Genomic DNA, 13,783 nt, shown 5'->3' with positions numbered 1-13,783 from the left:
CAGGGCTCGAATGATGTAAAAGAGTTGGGATTTCCTGATAATGAGCAGTGAACGAGAGAGAGGAGGAGGAGGGGGACACCTGGGGAAAGTCTTTTTGAATGCAGGTAATGGCATATTTGCCTAATAAATCCAATTACAAAGTTTCCTAAAATCACCTGGATTATTGATTTCTGCAAAAAAACAAAACAAAAACAACAGTGACAATTTAAGTCGCTGTCATCTATTAATGTACACCATGGAATATATATTATGAGCAATAAAAGTGTTAAAACAGAAAACAAAGAAAACCATTTAAAGAGGCTGTTTAATACTGAAAAGCCAATTTCCATGCAGAGCCCCCAGTCCACCTTCAAGCATTAGATATTTCACAACTTTATTAACTGTTATTGGGTTAAATTAAAATTGCCTCAAAAATATAAAAAAGAACTCTGCCTGGATTACAGAACGTATCGGGAAGCTTGTCAGTCTTACATAGTTATTAGTGTAGACAACATCTACAGATAAAGAGAGGCAGCCTTGTAACACTGACATTATCCAGGGCTATATAAGCTAGTTAAAAGGGAACTCCAGCAAAAAAAAAAATTTAAATCAACTGCTGCTGGGAAATTATAACGATTTGTAATTTAATTTTATTTAAAAATCTCCAGTCTTCCAGTACTTATCAGATGCTGTATGCCCTGCAGGAAGTGTTGTATTCTCTCCAGTCTGACACAGTGCTCTCTGCTGCCACCTCTGTCCATGTCAGGAACTGTCGCAAATCCTCATAGAAAACCTCTCCTGCTCTGGTCAGTTCCTGACATGGGCAGAGGTGGCAGCAGAGAGCACTGTGTCAGACTGGAGAGAATACGACACTTCCTGCAGGACATACAGCAGCTGATACATACTGAAACACTTAAGATTTTTTAAATAGAAGTACATTATAAATCTGTATAACTTTCTGCCACAGCTGATTAAAGAAAAAGAAAATCGCCAGAGTACCCCTTAAAATATAAGTTATCCCTGTGAGTGAATTTTAAGTAAATAAATTGCAATGGACACCTGGATCTGTAGCAATATCATTTTGCCTTGTCCTTTTATCGGGCACAATGTACTGGTTTGTTATTTTGAATGTATTTTATGAAACATATTGGACTATATAACACACCCCTGGTTTAGACAACAGAACGTAGAAAAAAAACAACAGTATTTTATACAAATTAAAATGTCCCTAAATTTCCAAGGAACTGTGCGGGTTAATATCACTAGCTCCAATGTTCTATGGTGCGGCCTCCTTACTTCAAGAGTTAAAAGAGTGGGTGAAAGGGGTTATCTGGTATGATACATAACTGGCAGGAGGGCTGTGGGAGGGGAGTACACAGGGTGGAAGGACTGTGATGGAAAGCAATGCATTCTGGGAATTGTAGTACTCAATCACAAAATAAAGTGCTAAGATCCCCCCCCAAAAAGGATTTTTGGTAGCGTCAGAGCTGGGGCAGTCAGGTAAGCAATAGTATATGCTCACGCAGCATGTTTGTTTTTTAATCATGCCAAAAATGTTTTATCATAAAAAAGCAATATGAGGCTCTCCCCCCTGTCTTCATGGTTTTCTATGGAGTGGGGAGGGGTGGAGGGAGATGAGGCACCAAAACAGGACAACAAAGAGTTAATTTACAGCTTCATCACCGGGCTATCTCCTCTGAAGTCAGCACTGACCTCTCTGACCTCTGAATACCAGCTTTCATACAGCTCCCGCTTTGTTCTCTGCTGGTGACTAATCTCCCTCCTCCCCCCTCCCCTCTCCATAGGTTACCAGGGCTCGAGTGATGTAAAAGAGTGGAGATTTCCTGACAATGAGCAGTGAATATGGGGGGGGGGACCTGGGGAAAATCTTTTTGAATGCAGATGATGGCATATTTGCCTAATAAGCCCAATTACAATGTTTCTTAAAATCGCCTGGACTATTGATTTCTGCAAAAAAACAAAACAATAGTGACACTTTAAGGTTGTGTTCACACAGTCTTTTTGATGCATTTTCCATGTGTTTCTGCGGAATTGGTGTTATTTTACACAATTGCAGTACAACTGTTCTATTTTTGCTGTGATTCTGGGGAGATTTTGTCAAAATTGCAGCAAAAATAAAAAAAAAAACACCATTTTTAAACACAGCCTAAAACCAGCTTAGTATGATCACAGGTCGGTTCCCCACATTGTCCCAAAAGGTAGAAATACAAACATTTACCACTACAAGTGCGCCGGTTCTGGTGTCATTTATGCAAAACTTGCGTCACATTTATTATGAGTTTTAGACAGGTCTGACGAAAGGGGCAAGGCTTGGGAAGCGACACTGTGCGGCCACAATTCTCCAGAATTAAAATAATAGTGTACACTCCCGACACTGGTGCTATTTGTGTTTGGAAACAACATTAGAAAGTTTGTGGAATTAGGCAGCGTCAGGTCTTGGCCCCCTGGGCTGTGAGCTAGCATGGTGCCATCCAGCAGGTGTTAGTGTCCTCAGATGATCCCGTTCTCCAGTGATTATTTATTTCACGCTCCGAAGTGCAGTCACTTGTGGCTTCACCTGAAAGTATTGTCTGAACCTTAACATGGCGTACCTGATAGAGAAGAAAATACCAAGGTAACTTACAAGATAAGGAAGAAGAAGATAAGACAAGAGAAAGAAGAAAGGGAATAAAATATCAGAGGGCAAGGTGTTGGCAACAGTCATAAACTGTTAAATGACGGGACACAAAAGCTACACCGCAAAAGTAGCATAAACCTTCTAGAATTCTACTAAAAACCTTAAAACATTAAAGGAGAATTCCGGCGATTCCATAAAAAAATAAAATGCAGAAAAAGCATATAGGTGCACTGACCGATCCCCCACCGACTGTCTGACACCTTTCCCACTTGTCTAAGCTGCTCCTAGCCCCAGATTCAGACTTTTACAAATTATCCCAGTTTTACTACAAGGCAAATGGGAAACTACATGTCCCAGCATGTATTGCACCTCAGAGCTGGGTACCTGCCCCTGTCTTGTAGTATCTGCCCACAACTGGCTCCATCTGCTTCTACTTTGCACAGTAAACATAGATAGATAGATAGATAGATAGACTATCTATCTATCTATCTATCTATCTATCTATCTATCTATTCATCTTCATAGATAGATGAGAGAGATGAAACAACAGTGTTTCCTTTCCCCTATACTACTCAGGAGAGGCTGTTGTTTCCCCGCCCTTGGTCAGGTGATCACTGTGTGATGTCAGTGGCGGGCAAGGTTACAGATGAGGTGTTACAGCTTGCCTGGCAACGTAAGTGAGATATCATGTGAACTCTGTCTCAGAAGAGAGGGGGAGGACAGAGGAGTGGAGACAGAGTGGTGCAGGCAGTGAGGATTTTCTGTGCTGCCAAAATTTCCCTTTTTTTCCTGTTGGCTTGCACTCCACCCATGTCCCAAGGCTGCTATAAAAGAGATCATTTGACTCCTATCTGCCCAGTTGTAGGCTTAATCAGCCCAGGAGAGGCCATTGCTAGTGTGAAGATGCTAGAGTAGGGACCATGTCTCTGAGGACGTCTTAACGGGGCGACATGGTACACTCTGTTTGATCAAATAGTTTGCTAAGATCCTCACTTTTCTAAAAAAAAAATAATTTTTATATTTTAATTTTTAATATCTACAGGGCAGGTGTTTGCCGTGTGTATGCTGGGAGGAGTATATACGGTAGGCCCTTGCACCTGTGGGTTGCTGTTGCACCTTTTGTTTTTTGTCTGTACATAAGCCACAAGCAGCGTGCAACCTGCAGTGTGAACAGAGTCATAGATGTGCTGCCAAAATTTCCCTTTTTATCTATCTATCTATCTATCTATCTATCTATCTATCTATCTATCTAACTAGAAAAAACAAAGTTCACGCAGCACTCTATGGTTAAGGTTCTGCTGGGTGCCTGCTGCCACACCTTGGTCCACAGGTGTTTAATCCAGACAAATAAAGAAATCGACTTGCAGCACATCCAGACTTTAAAGGTGAAAACGGTGAAAATTTATTCCATAAATGTAACACAGGAAAAACAGCGACGTTTCGCTCCTCCAATAGGAGCTTTCTCAAGCCAGTGAATACACACATGTAACACAAGTGTTTTATACATTCATTAATGAGCCAATAAATGACGTGTACAAAATGGGAGTGATCAAGTGAGCAAAATAATACTATTGGTTATTCATGTAGGGGAAAATTAATTCCAAAGTGATTAATTGATTGAAGTGATTTATTTACTTATTTATTTGCTTTAATCACTTTGGAATTAATTTTCCCTTACATGAATAACCAATAGTATTACTTTTTGTTCACTTGATCACTCCCATTTTGTACACGTCATTTATTGGCTCATTAATGAATGTACATATCAAAAGTTATGTTTGAGTGAAATACCCCTTTAACTTCCTTAAAAAGAAGCAGGTTGTTTATGTAACTTAAGTAATAACGCATTAGGACACCAGAGGTCATGCAAACTCTACCTTACATTGTACTTCACTAAGCTCTAACAACTGCAATGAGATACTTACTTTGCAAAGTTGAAGTCAATGTCTGAAAACCTGTGCTGAATGAGAGCCCACAGACCCCAGAAGTAGTGCGATGCCTGCAAAAAAAATGTAGTCATTACTTATAGTCATTACATTGTATTAACAAACCTGGACACATCAAAAGCTTCTCATAGAGGTAAGAAGGACCGTGACTTCATTCAAACCTACTGTGCATAGAAGACATGAGGCGGCACAGTCACATGATGGTATGTTGGGACCAAGACTGGGAGATAACACTGCTCCATGAGGCAGGCATTAGCCCGAGTGGGTATGTTTCACTAGGCTCGGAGCTCGTCTTGTCAGCTGGCTGCCTTTGAACTCCATGCTGCTCCACTCCAGGTGCCTGGAAAAGCTGGATCCAGTCCTGGGAAAGTTATATTAAACCTGACCTGGCTGCAAGAGCCCAGCTTAGTACGGCCCAGCCGCCACTCCACAACAATGCCTCTCTGCTGCCCTGTAACCTGCCCTCCCTATTTGATTGACAGCTGGGGGAATACTGCATTAGGGCGGGTTCAGACTACGGAATTCGCACGGATAAAATCCGGAGGATTCCGTTGCCTGTACGCGCTCACAGCTGCACGCCGCTCCGCCCGTGCCATAGACACCATTCCATGCACGGGCGGATTCCGCCGAAAGAATTGACGTGTCAATTCTTTCGGCGGATAGCAGAATAGGCCGGCCCATAGAATGGTGTCTATGGAGCTGGCGGAAAGGTGCGCGGCTGTGAGCGCATATGAGCAACGGAATCCATAGTCTGAACCCGCCCTTACTGCACATGGGTGATCAGTGCTTGTACAACATATTGACTGAGAGGTGTTTTTTTCCCGGCAGCGGTTCAAAAAAAGGACCTCGGCACTGACATCCCCGCACCTGCGCTGTTCTATTCATGTAAGAAACAAAAGCAATGTACGCATGGCACATTCACTTTAAGAAAAGCTATCGATTAAGAGGGGAGGGAGGGAGGTTACGAAACAGTGGAAAGGTGGTGTTGTGGAGCACCTGGGCCATGCTTAGCTGGGCTCTTGCGGTCAGAGGAACAACCTATGGGCTATATCTAAAACATTAGGTAATTAAAAATTAAGAAACTTTGCAATTGGTTCTTATTAGCGTGTTAGCTCTGGCTCCCTGCTAGGCCCTCAATGTGTTTGATGTGTTGACAGCTGGTTGTCTAACTTCCCAAACACTGTTATCAAGAGAGGCATGGCCGGTCTGATTCCCTGGCCGGAGGAAACATAAATAATGTGCATCCAGGCTCCCCTGATGGCCACCTTACCAACAGTAACCCAGCACACTAACAGCTCTATGGAGCTGTAAAAGTTGGTGTAGATGAGCTAAGCGCAGAACAGCAGAGCACAGGCCAGCAGTCATGATGTCAGATCTAGTGCTGCTGGCGAAGAGAACCAATCAGAGTGAAGGAGCCCACCCACAGAGGAAACCAGGAAGTGCAGCAATCCTCAAGCAATGTGCAAGGTAAAAAGGAAAGGTGGGAACAACCCTTTAATTTGCATATCAATGTCAGCGCTTGGGGGGGGGGGGGAGGGGGAATGGTTAATGAAGAAAAACTCAGGCATTCCCAGAATTATGTACCTAGTTTGGTATCCAAAAAACTGTATACTGAAAAGGTCTGCTTTAAAACTTGAAAAGAAACCTTTCCTTATTCATTCCATAAAAATGATAAACTTGAACACATCTTTGTGTTGGTACTAACTGGCCTCTTTCTTCTGATCAATTATTTCCTTCTAGACTAACCCCCCCCCCCCCCACCCTTCAACTCACCAGTACAAACTTATTAACTTGGATACAAAGATCATCCACTTCTTTGTCTTGTGGCTCTCCCGCTTCTCCTCTCAATCTTCTGCAGGCGCCCAGGTAATGTCTCAGCCAATCCCGTTGAGTCTCTCTGTCAGGAAACAATCGGTAATCCGGCTCAATCACTCCTAGAAATGCAGACAGAAGCTTCAGCTATTATTTCTTTTATATCTATAATGTCATTTCCTTAAACTTTAATACGATACATTGCAAATAGACAAACAGATCGGTGTATTACTTCCATCATTCTGTTCAGCCGTTCTCCTAATATGCAGGAGAATAGGATTCTTGCTATGCCCCTCCCCCACCCTCCAGCTGCTGATTGACAGATGACTGCCTATACACAGCATGGATAGATAACTGCCAATCAGCAGCTGGTGGGTGGAGTTTTCTACTTCTCATGAATATCCAGGACTACTGGACTCATGCACATAATGGAGAGGACGACTTATTGTCATAACTTGTTACTGTCCTCACTCTTTCTAACAATATGTAAGAGGAAACACTGTTACTTTTTCAGTATTCAATGAATATATTAGGCGGTGGGACAATTCCTTAGGGGGCATCCACACATTCCGTGTGCGATTCATAAATACGGACAATGTGCTACAGAGTGGAATTTGGAGTTTCTGGCATCGTCATTCATGATGATGCCGGGAGCTCTGAAACTCTTAAATCTTCACACTACTGTGCTGTATTTACGGACCCTGCATGGAATGTGTGAACGCCCCCTAATACTTATAAATCTCACCAGAAATACATACAAGTTCTACCAGTATTATTGTAGCCATAGGTGGAACCGCACATTATGAAAATATTTCTATTACCTGAAAATTCGTTAAAGTGATTGGCAATGTCATAGGCCTGGTAATTGTATCCAGCATATTCATAGTCGATAAATCGCACATGACCTGTCAGGAGATAAAAGAGAGGATTGGCAAACATTGAAAAACATGTTCTTTTACAACACTGGTATATCTTCAGTGCACCTACCTTCTTCTTCATTGTAGATGACATTCTTACATAGTAAGTCATTATGGCAAAGAACAATTGGGGATTCAAGGGATGGCAAATACTTCTGCAGCCAGATGAGTTCCTCTTCCAACACTTTAAGGCTGGGAATCTCTGCTAACAGTCTACAGATGACACAATACACAGTTATTTTGGTATCCTTACCAGCTGCAATCTGTAAGTACACTACCCAAAGGCACCCAAGCATTTGTGAATAGTATACAGACCTAGAAAAAGAGGAGTTGCTGCACCTCACACCCATGATTTGCACTGATGCCTCTCAGCTATATTAAGAAACCAACGCCAGGATGTTGGTATATAATTTGATCAAATATTGCCTCATGTACCGCGTGCAGGTCTTCTGGCGCACATGAGTCCCTACTCTAGCGACTGCCAACCCTGTAAAGCAAGGGGGGGGCACAGAATGGCCCTGCAACCCCACTCTCACAGGACCAAACCCCATGGGCCCCCCCACACCAAGCCGTGTAGGGACTCATGTGGGCCAGAAGACCTGCAAGTGGTACATGAGGCAATATGGTTTGATCAAATTATATGGAACTTTATGAAAGTGTCCGGCTGCAGCTTCTACTCTGAACCCAAATGCTCATCATTTAACTCTGCGCATCTGGAGAAGTTGGATAAAACTACTGAGACTCAGAATGAAAGAGCGCTTCTGCTGACAGACTATTCCTGCACAGCCATGTTCCTGATCTATAGCACAGACCCCTTCATACAAAGCAAGTGGCAGCTGGTGACACTGTGCAGAGAAGGAGCAAAATGGATCACAATATTATGATATGCTAGTGTAATGACTTAAAGGGGAAGTGCGGCGGTAAAGAATTATTCACAGAATAACACACATTACAAAGTTATACAAGTTTGTAATGTATGTTATGTCTGTGAATGGCCCCCTTCCCCGTGTCCCCCCCCCCACCCGTGTACCTGGAAATGTGGTGCGCTATACATACCTGTCACGTGCCGACCTCCATCTCCGATCTTCTGTCAGTGACGTCTTCCTCGGGCGGCCGGCGAACAGCTCCAACTGTCCCGAATGCCGGCCGCCCTCTGCCGCGTCATCCGATGCTCAGCCGCGATTGGCTGAGCATAACTGTGCTCAGCCAGTCGCGGCTGAGCAGCTGATGACGCGGCCGGAGGACAGCGGCCGCCCGCCCGAAGATCACATTGCGGCACAAGATGGCGGAAGGGCGCGACACGGATCAGGTAATTTATAGCGCACCATACTTCCGGGTACACGTGCGGGGGTGGGGGGACACAGGGAAGGGGGCGATTCACAGACATAACATACATTACAAAGTTGTCAGTGCATACAGTGAAGCGAGTGGCTCCGGCCGCTTGCTTCACTGTGGGATATGGGAAGCTCTGATGCGGCACGCGCTGATGCGCCCGCATCAGAGCTCCACGGCCGGACGGGTCATCCGGCCGGTACTTAATTACCGCCCGCGATGATCCGGGCACAGACCGGCCGTTCCGTAACCCGGCTAGGGGTCACGGAACGGCCGGTCTGATACGCCGTGTGAACATAGCCTTAGACTGAGTTCAGACTGAGGAATTCTCGCGGAAAATGTCAGCGGAATTCCGTCAGGTGTCCGCCCGCACGGGCACGCGCTTTTCCGCCGGCTCCATCTACACCATTCTATGGGCCCGCGTATTATGTGATCCGCTGAAAGAAGTGTCATGTCACTTCTTTCAGCGTATAGCGGAATACGCCGGCCCATAGAATGGTGTCTATGGGGCCGGCGGAAAGGCGCCCAGATGTGCGGGCGGACAGCTGGCGGAATTCCGCGAGAATTCCTCAGTCTGAACCCACCCTTGTTCACACTATGTTCACACTTTGTAAGAGACCGGCCATTCCATGACCTGGGCGGGTCACGGAACGGCCGGTCTCTGCTAAGATCATCCCGGCCGGTACTTAAATACATGGGATCCCGGCCGGAGCGTATACGATGTGTATACGCTCCGGCCGGGATCCCATAGAGGAATAGGCAATGTTCCACGCTGCATAAAGTACGGCTATTGTTGCCGATGGCAACAATGTCCGTACTTTTACGTAGTGTGAACATGTGAAGCCTTAGGCCGATGGCAACAACGGCCGTACTTTGAACGCCAAAACACCTTGTAGGTTCTTTTATAGCATCCTGGCCAGAGCGTATACACATAGTATACACTCTGGCTAGGATCCCAAGAGGCGCCGCAAAGAACTGCCATGTCAGTTTTCTGCGGACGCTATTCAGTGAGTGGCGGCCGTAGGAAACCCTGTCAGTTCACACAATGAAGCGAGCGGCTCCGGACGCTTGCTTCATTGTGTGCTATGAGGAGTTCTGATGCGAACGCGCGCTGATGCGCCCGCATCAGAACACTGCAACCGGAAAGATCATCCGGCCGGTACTGCAGTACCGGCTGGGATGATCTTTGCAGAGACCGGCCGTTCTGTGACCGGAAAGGCCAGTCTTATACGCCATGTAAACATGGCCTTACTGACAAAAAACCCTATCCTCTTGTTCATTCTGTTGTTTCTAATTCCAGGTTGGAAACATGTGTCACTTGCCTCAGGATGACATAATTGATACACTATATTAATATAAAATAGTAAAAGATGAAAGAAGTGGCCGCACTGCCACACAGAGAGCTGCAACAAAGCAGCACTTTACTGTACAAGCCATTGGCTCTGCTGCCATCTGCTGGTTGTGGAAGGAAAAAGATTAGAGCACAACATAGAAGTATCATACCAGTGCAGGCGCAAACAGTTGTCAATTGTAACACCTCCCCTTTGGATTTAGTTTAGTTGATAAAGGAGACTGCTGCACTACTGTCTTGTGCTTATTTTGATAAATCTCTCCTTTATAGATATGGTCCCATTTATAAGTTATGGTGCAACACTAAAAACATGGATTACATATTCTGCCATATTGTCACCCAAAACTATCCTGATGGATTACATAGAGGAGGTGGTGATAGCTACACGGATCAGATCTCTAAATGTAACGTTTTTACAATAAGCCATTGACTATACTTTCTCCAGCTCTCCTGACAATGCCTGTGGTTGGCAGCGTGCACTTCGGCGCTGAGCTTAGCTGACTGCTGTATTATCTAACATGTCCATAGCAATCTCTAACCCTCATTAGGATAATCTGGATAAAGACAATGCAGTTTCTCAGGTAACCAATAAGCCAGGCCAATAATCTTACTGAATATTCTGTAACCAATCCTTCTGGGACTATGAATGAGCAATGTAGTCAGAGCACTTTCACAGTCATTTACAATGCTACATGACATGGGACAAATCTGATGAAGGTTATGCTCCAACTATGGGGACATATGGGGGAAACGCGGACGTCTCGTTAAATAGAAAGAATATGGTCTTTTACTACCGGCCATCTATTTAATGAGATAGTTAAGTTCTCTGTTACTTTCTGCAGTGTGAACATAGCCTAAACTTACACAAACCATTATCATCCTTTACATGACACAACAAATCGAGCGGCCTGGCTGCACAAACGATCCATGTATCATTTGTGCAGCCATGGAAACTAACAGCACGGATATACAGTACATATATCTGTACTGTTAGTTTCCAGATCACACAGCAGTGTATACTTACCTAGTGCACTGCTGCTGTAATCCGGAATCCTATTCTCCGGCTCTCCGTCCAGCCACTGTCTTCAGGCCCTGCCTCCTGCGGCTGTCAATCATTCTGGAGGAAGGACGTAGGACGCTAAACGCATGACGTATGACGTAGTTTACACGCTTCATTGATTCCCGTTGCCGTCGTGGGTGCCATGTTGGATGCCGGTTTGGCGGTGATGATGTTCCGTCTGTGAGTACTGCCATGGCTGGCTGTTTATTGGTTAATTCATTATGTGTGGGGTATAAAATAATCTAATTTGAGAGTTGCAACACAGTCCCCTGATGAAGTCAGCATTGTGCTGACGGAACGCGTGGGGTAGGGTCAGTACCGGGGTCACTCTCATCTCCTCCTGTCTCTCATTTGGTTTGTACATTTTTTGCACAGTTACCATATGTATATATTTTCTGTATTTTGTCATATTGCATTGACTTGTTCTTTTGTGCATTATGTACCATTCATTGTATGGATTCATGGGAGGGATGCCTGCTATTTAGGCATGTGACATCTGTTCATGTGGGAGATCCCGGCTGGTGGGGTGATTGATTGTTTTCTCCCCCCTCAGAGTTGGGTTTTTATTGCTGTATACAGCCTTTCTTGTTTTTTCTGTGTGTTTTCTCTTATTTTTTGTTTAATAAAATTATGTTGATATATTTTTGGATGTGCAATACTTTATTATCCTCAGATTCTTTTTCTTGTTTTTTGTCTTATCTTATTTGCTGAGGTTGTCTGCACTCCATGAACTAGCTTACTATGCAGTGTGCGCTCGCACCTTATTTTTGTGAGATCATTCTGGAGGAAGGGGCTGCATGAAGATACAGTGGATGGACAGGAGAGCTGAGGGAAAGGATGCTGGATCACAGCAGCAGCACATTAGGTAAGTATGTACTGCTGTGTGATCTGGAAACTGACAGCACAGATATTTGTCAATTCATGTTGTCAGTTTGTCTTTAGCATTATTGGCCTCGCATCCCGTTTACACAGGGAGATGTGCATTCGATGGCAATAAATTTTCAAGCCTGCTCTAAAGACACGATCAGCCGAGGTTCGGGCATTTTCCCGCTCCTCACTTTTACACAGGCTGTTTATCGGCCACAGGAGCGTTCTTTTGCAATACTACTGGACGATAATTGGCCCACATAGTTTATCTTTAAAGTGAATCTGTCACCCCCTCTGACCTCCGAACAAACTGCTGGATAAATATAAAGAAAAGTATTCAGAACTTACCCTTGTTGCCTATGTCTATATTCATAAAAAAGCCTTAATTTCAGCTGTGAATAGAGTCAAGGAGGTAGGGCCTGGGGTTCCCTGGGCCCTAGCACCGCTACATCTCACTGTGCTGTATGTATGTAAGGGATGGACATTCTGCACAGTGAGGTGTGGTGGTGCTGGGGCTCGGGGAACCCCAGGCCCCGCCTCCTTGACTTTACTCAGGACCTATATAAAGGCATTTTTTATTAAAATAAAAAACAGACACTAGCAGTGACGATATGTTCTGAATGCTTTTAGTGATACCTATCAAATGTTGATAACTTTGAAAACCAAATGCTTTCTCATTCCCAGAGTAGTCAATGTAAGATGAAAACCATGCAGTATTTGAAGCGTTTTTAGCACAATGTTTCCATGTTTTTTGTCTGTGTGAAGTGTATGGTTGCACACTATAGAATAGATAGTTTATTTTACAGTTTTAGGCCCCATTCGCATATATGGGGCCAAATATAATTTGATTTAACAATGGCCGTTGTTGCAGGTTTGCATCAACGGCCGTTATTTAATCACCGTGGCTGATCAATTTACTTACAATGGTATCTTGGCCGCTGTGTATATACTCTGTATACAGGAAACTGATAGTGCAGACAATGTAAAGTGCGGCTCCAGTCGTACTTTACATTTTCTACTATAGGTAATTGGAATGTGGTCGCACCAGAATGTGCCCACATTCCATTTAAAAAGAAAGAAGTTCATCCGGCCGGTGCGGTGAGCTTCACTGACAGTGGAAGTTCAGTGATATGGCCGAGTCAGAGAACGAATGCTATCATACCTTGCGTAAACCTGGCCTATATTTGATGCAAATCTGTCCACAACCACAGTTTTCATGACCCTCTGCTGTAGACTCTAAAGCTCCTTTTACACTGATCGATTTCTAGGCCGCGGGCAGTGCCAGCTTATTTGCAGTGCCTTTACATGGCACAAGAAATTGAAAGGCTGTGCTGCACAAACCATCCTTGTATTGTTTGTGCAGTTATGGAAACTGACAGCAAGGATAAACATATATCTGTGCTGTCAGTTTCCAGATCACTCAGCAGTACATACTTACCTATTGCGCTGCTGCTGTGATCTTGCATTCTGTTCCCAGGCTCTCCAGTCAAGCTCTCCCATCCTGTCCTGTCAACTATATGCTGATGGCTATCCCGAGCCAAATAGGTTAAATCAATAAGAGAAAAATAAACTGAGAAAAATGTTTACCACTGGAGACCCGCACAGACCCAACACTTGTTTTGCACAAAATGTGCTTCATCAGGGGATATGACACAAGCATTAAGTTCTAAGCATCTTAGAGGCTACAGCAGAGTGCCATAAGAATTGTGGTTGTGGTTTTAATAATGAATAATAAATTGAACATTTTTTAGATTAATAATAAATAGCAGTGCCACAGTAGTCACACCATTTATCTAGCCCTGCATCTTCTACATTTTGAAGATCTGCGGGAGTTTCATCAGACTTCTATGGATCAGGACTTAATGGCAAACTATAAAATTT

General features: G+C 44.1%; 1 protein-coding gene across 2 annotated transcripts in view; it reads right to left on the bottom strand.

Moving 5' to 3' along the window:
- Positions 1-287: 287 nt before the first annotated feature.
- Positions 288-13,783, bottom strand: part of ETNK2 (ethanolamine kinase 2) — a 33,182-nt gene continuing 19,686 nt past the window's right edge. For both annotated transcript variants that reach the window (XM_069945268.1, XM_069945269.1), the window contains 5 exons: positions 7,363-7,505; positions 7,197-7,280; positions 6,337-6,497; positions 4,543-4,616; positions 288-2,591 (listed from right to left, as the gene is read on the bottom strand). In XM_069945268.1, the coding sequence (XP_069801369.1) occupies positions 2,519-2,591; positions 4,543-4,616; positions 6,337-6,497; positions 7,197-7,280; positions 7,363-7,505 (535 nt within the window). In that variant the 3' untranslated portion in view covers positions 288-2,518. The remainder of the gene's footprint in view (positions 2,592-4,542; positions 4,617-6,336; positions 6,498-7,196; positions 7,281-7,362; positions 7,506-13,783) is intronic.

This window comes from Dendropsophus ebraccatus, chromosome 11, assembly GCF_027789765.1.
Source record: "Dendropsophus ebraccatus isolate aDenEbr1 chromosome 11, aDenEbr1.pat, whole genome shotgun sequence".
Classification (NCBI taxonomy): Eukaryota; Metazoa; Chordata; class Amphibia; order Anura; family Hylidae; genus Dendropsophus; species Dendropsophus ebraccatus.
The sequence above is the reverse complement of the archived record's forward strand: the minus strand, read 5'-3'. Positions and strand labels throughout refer to the sequence as shown.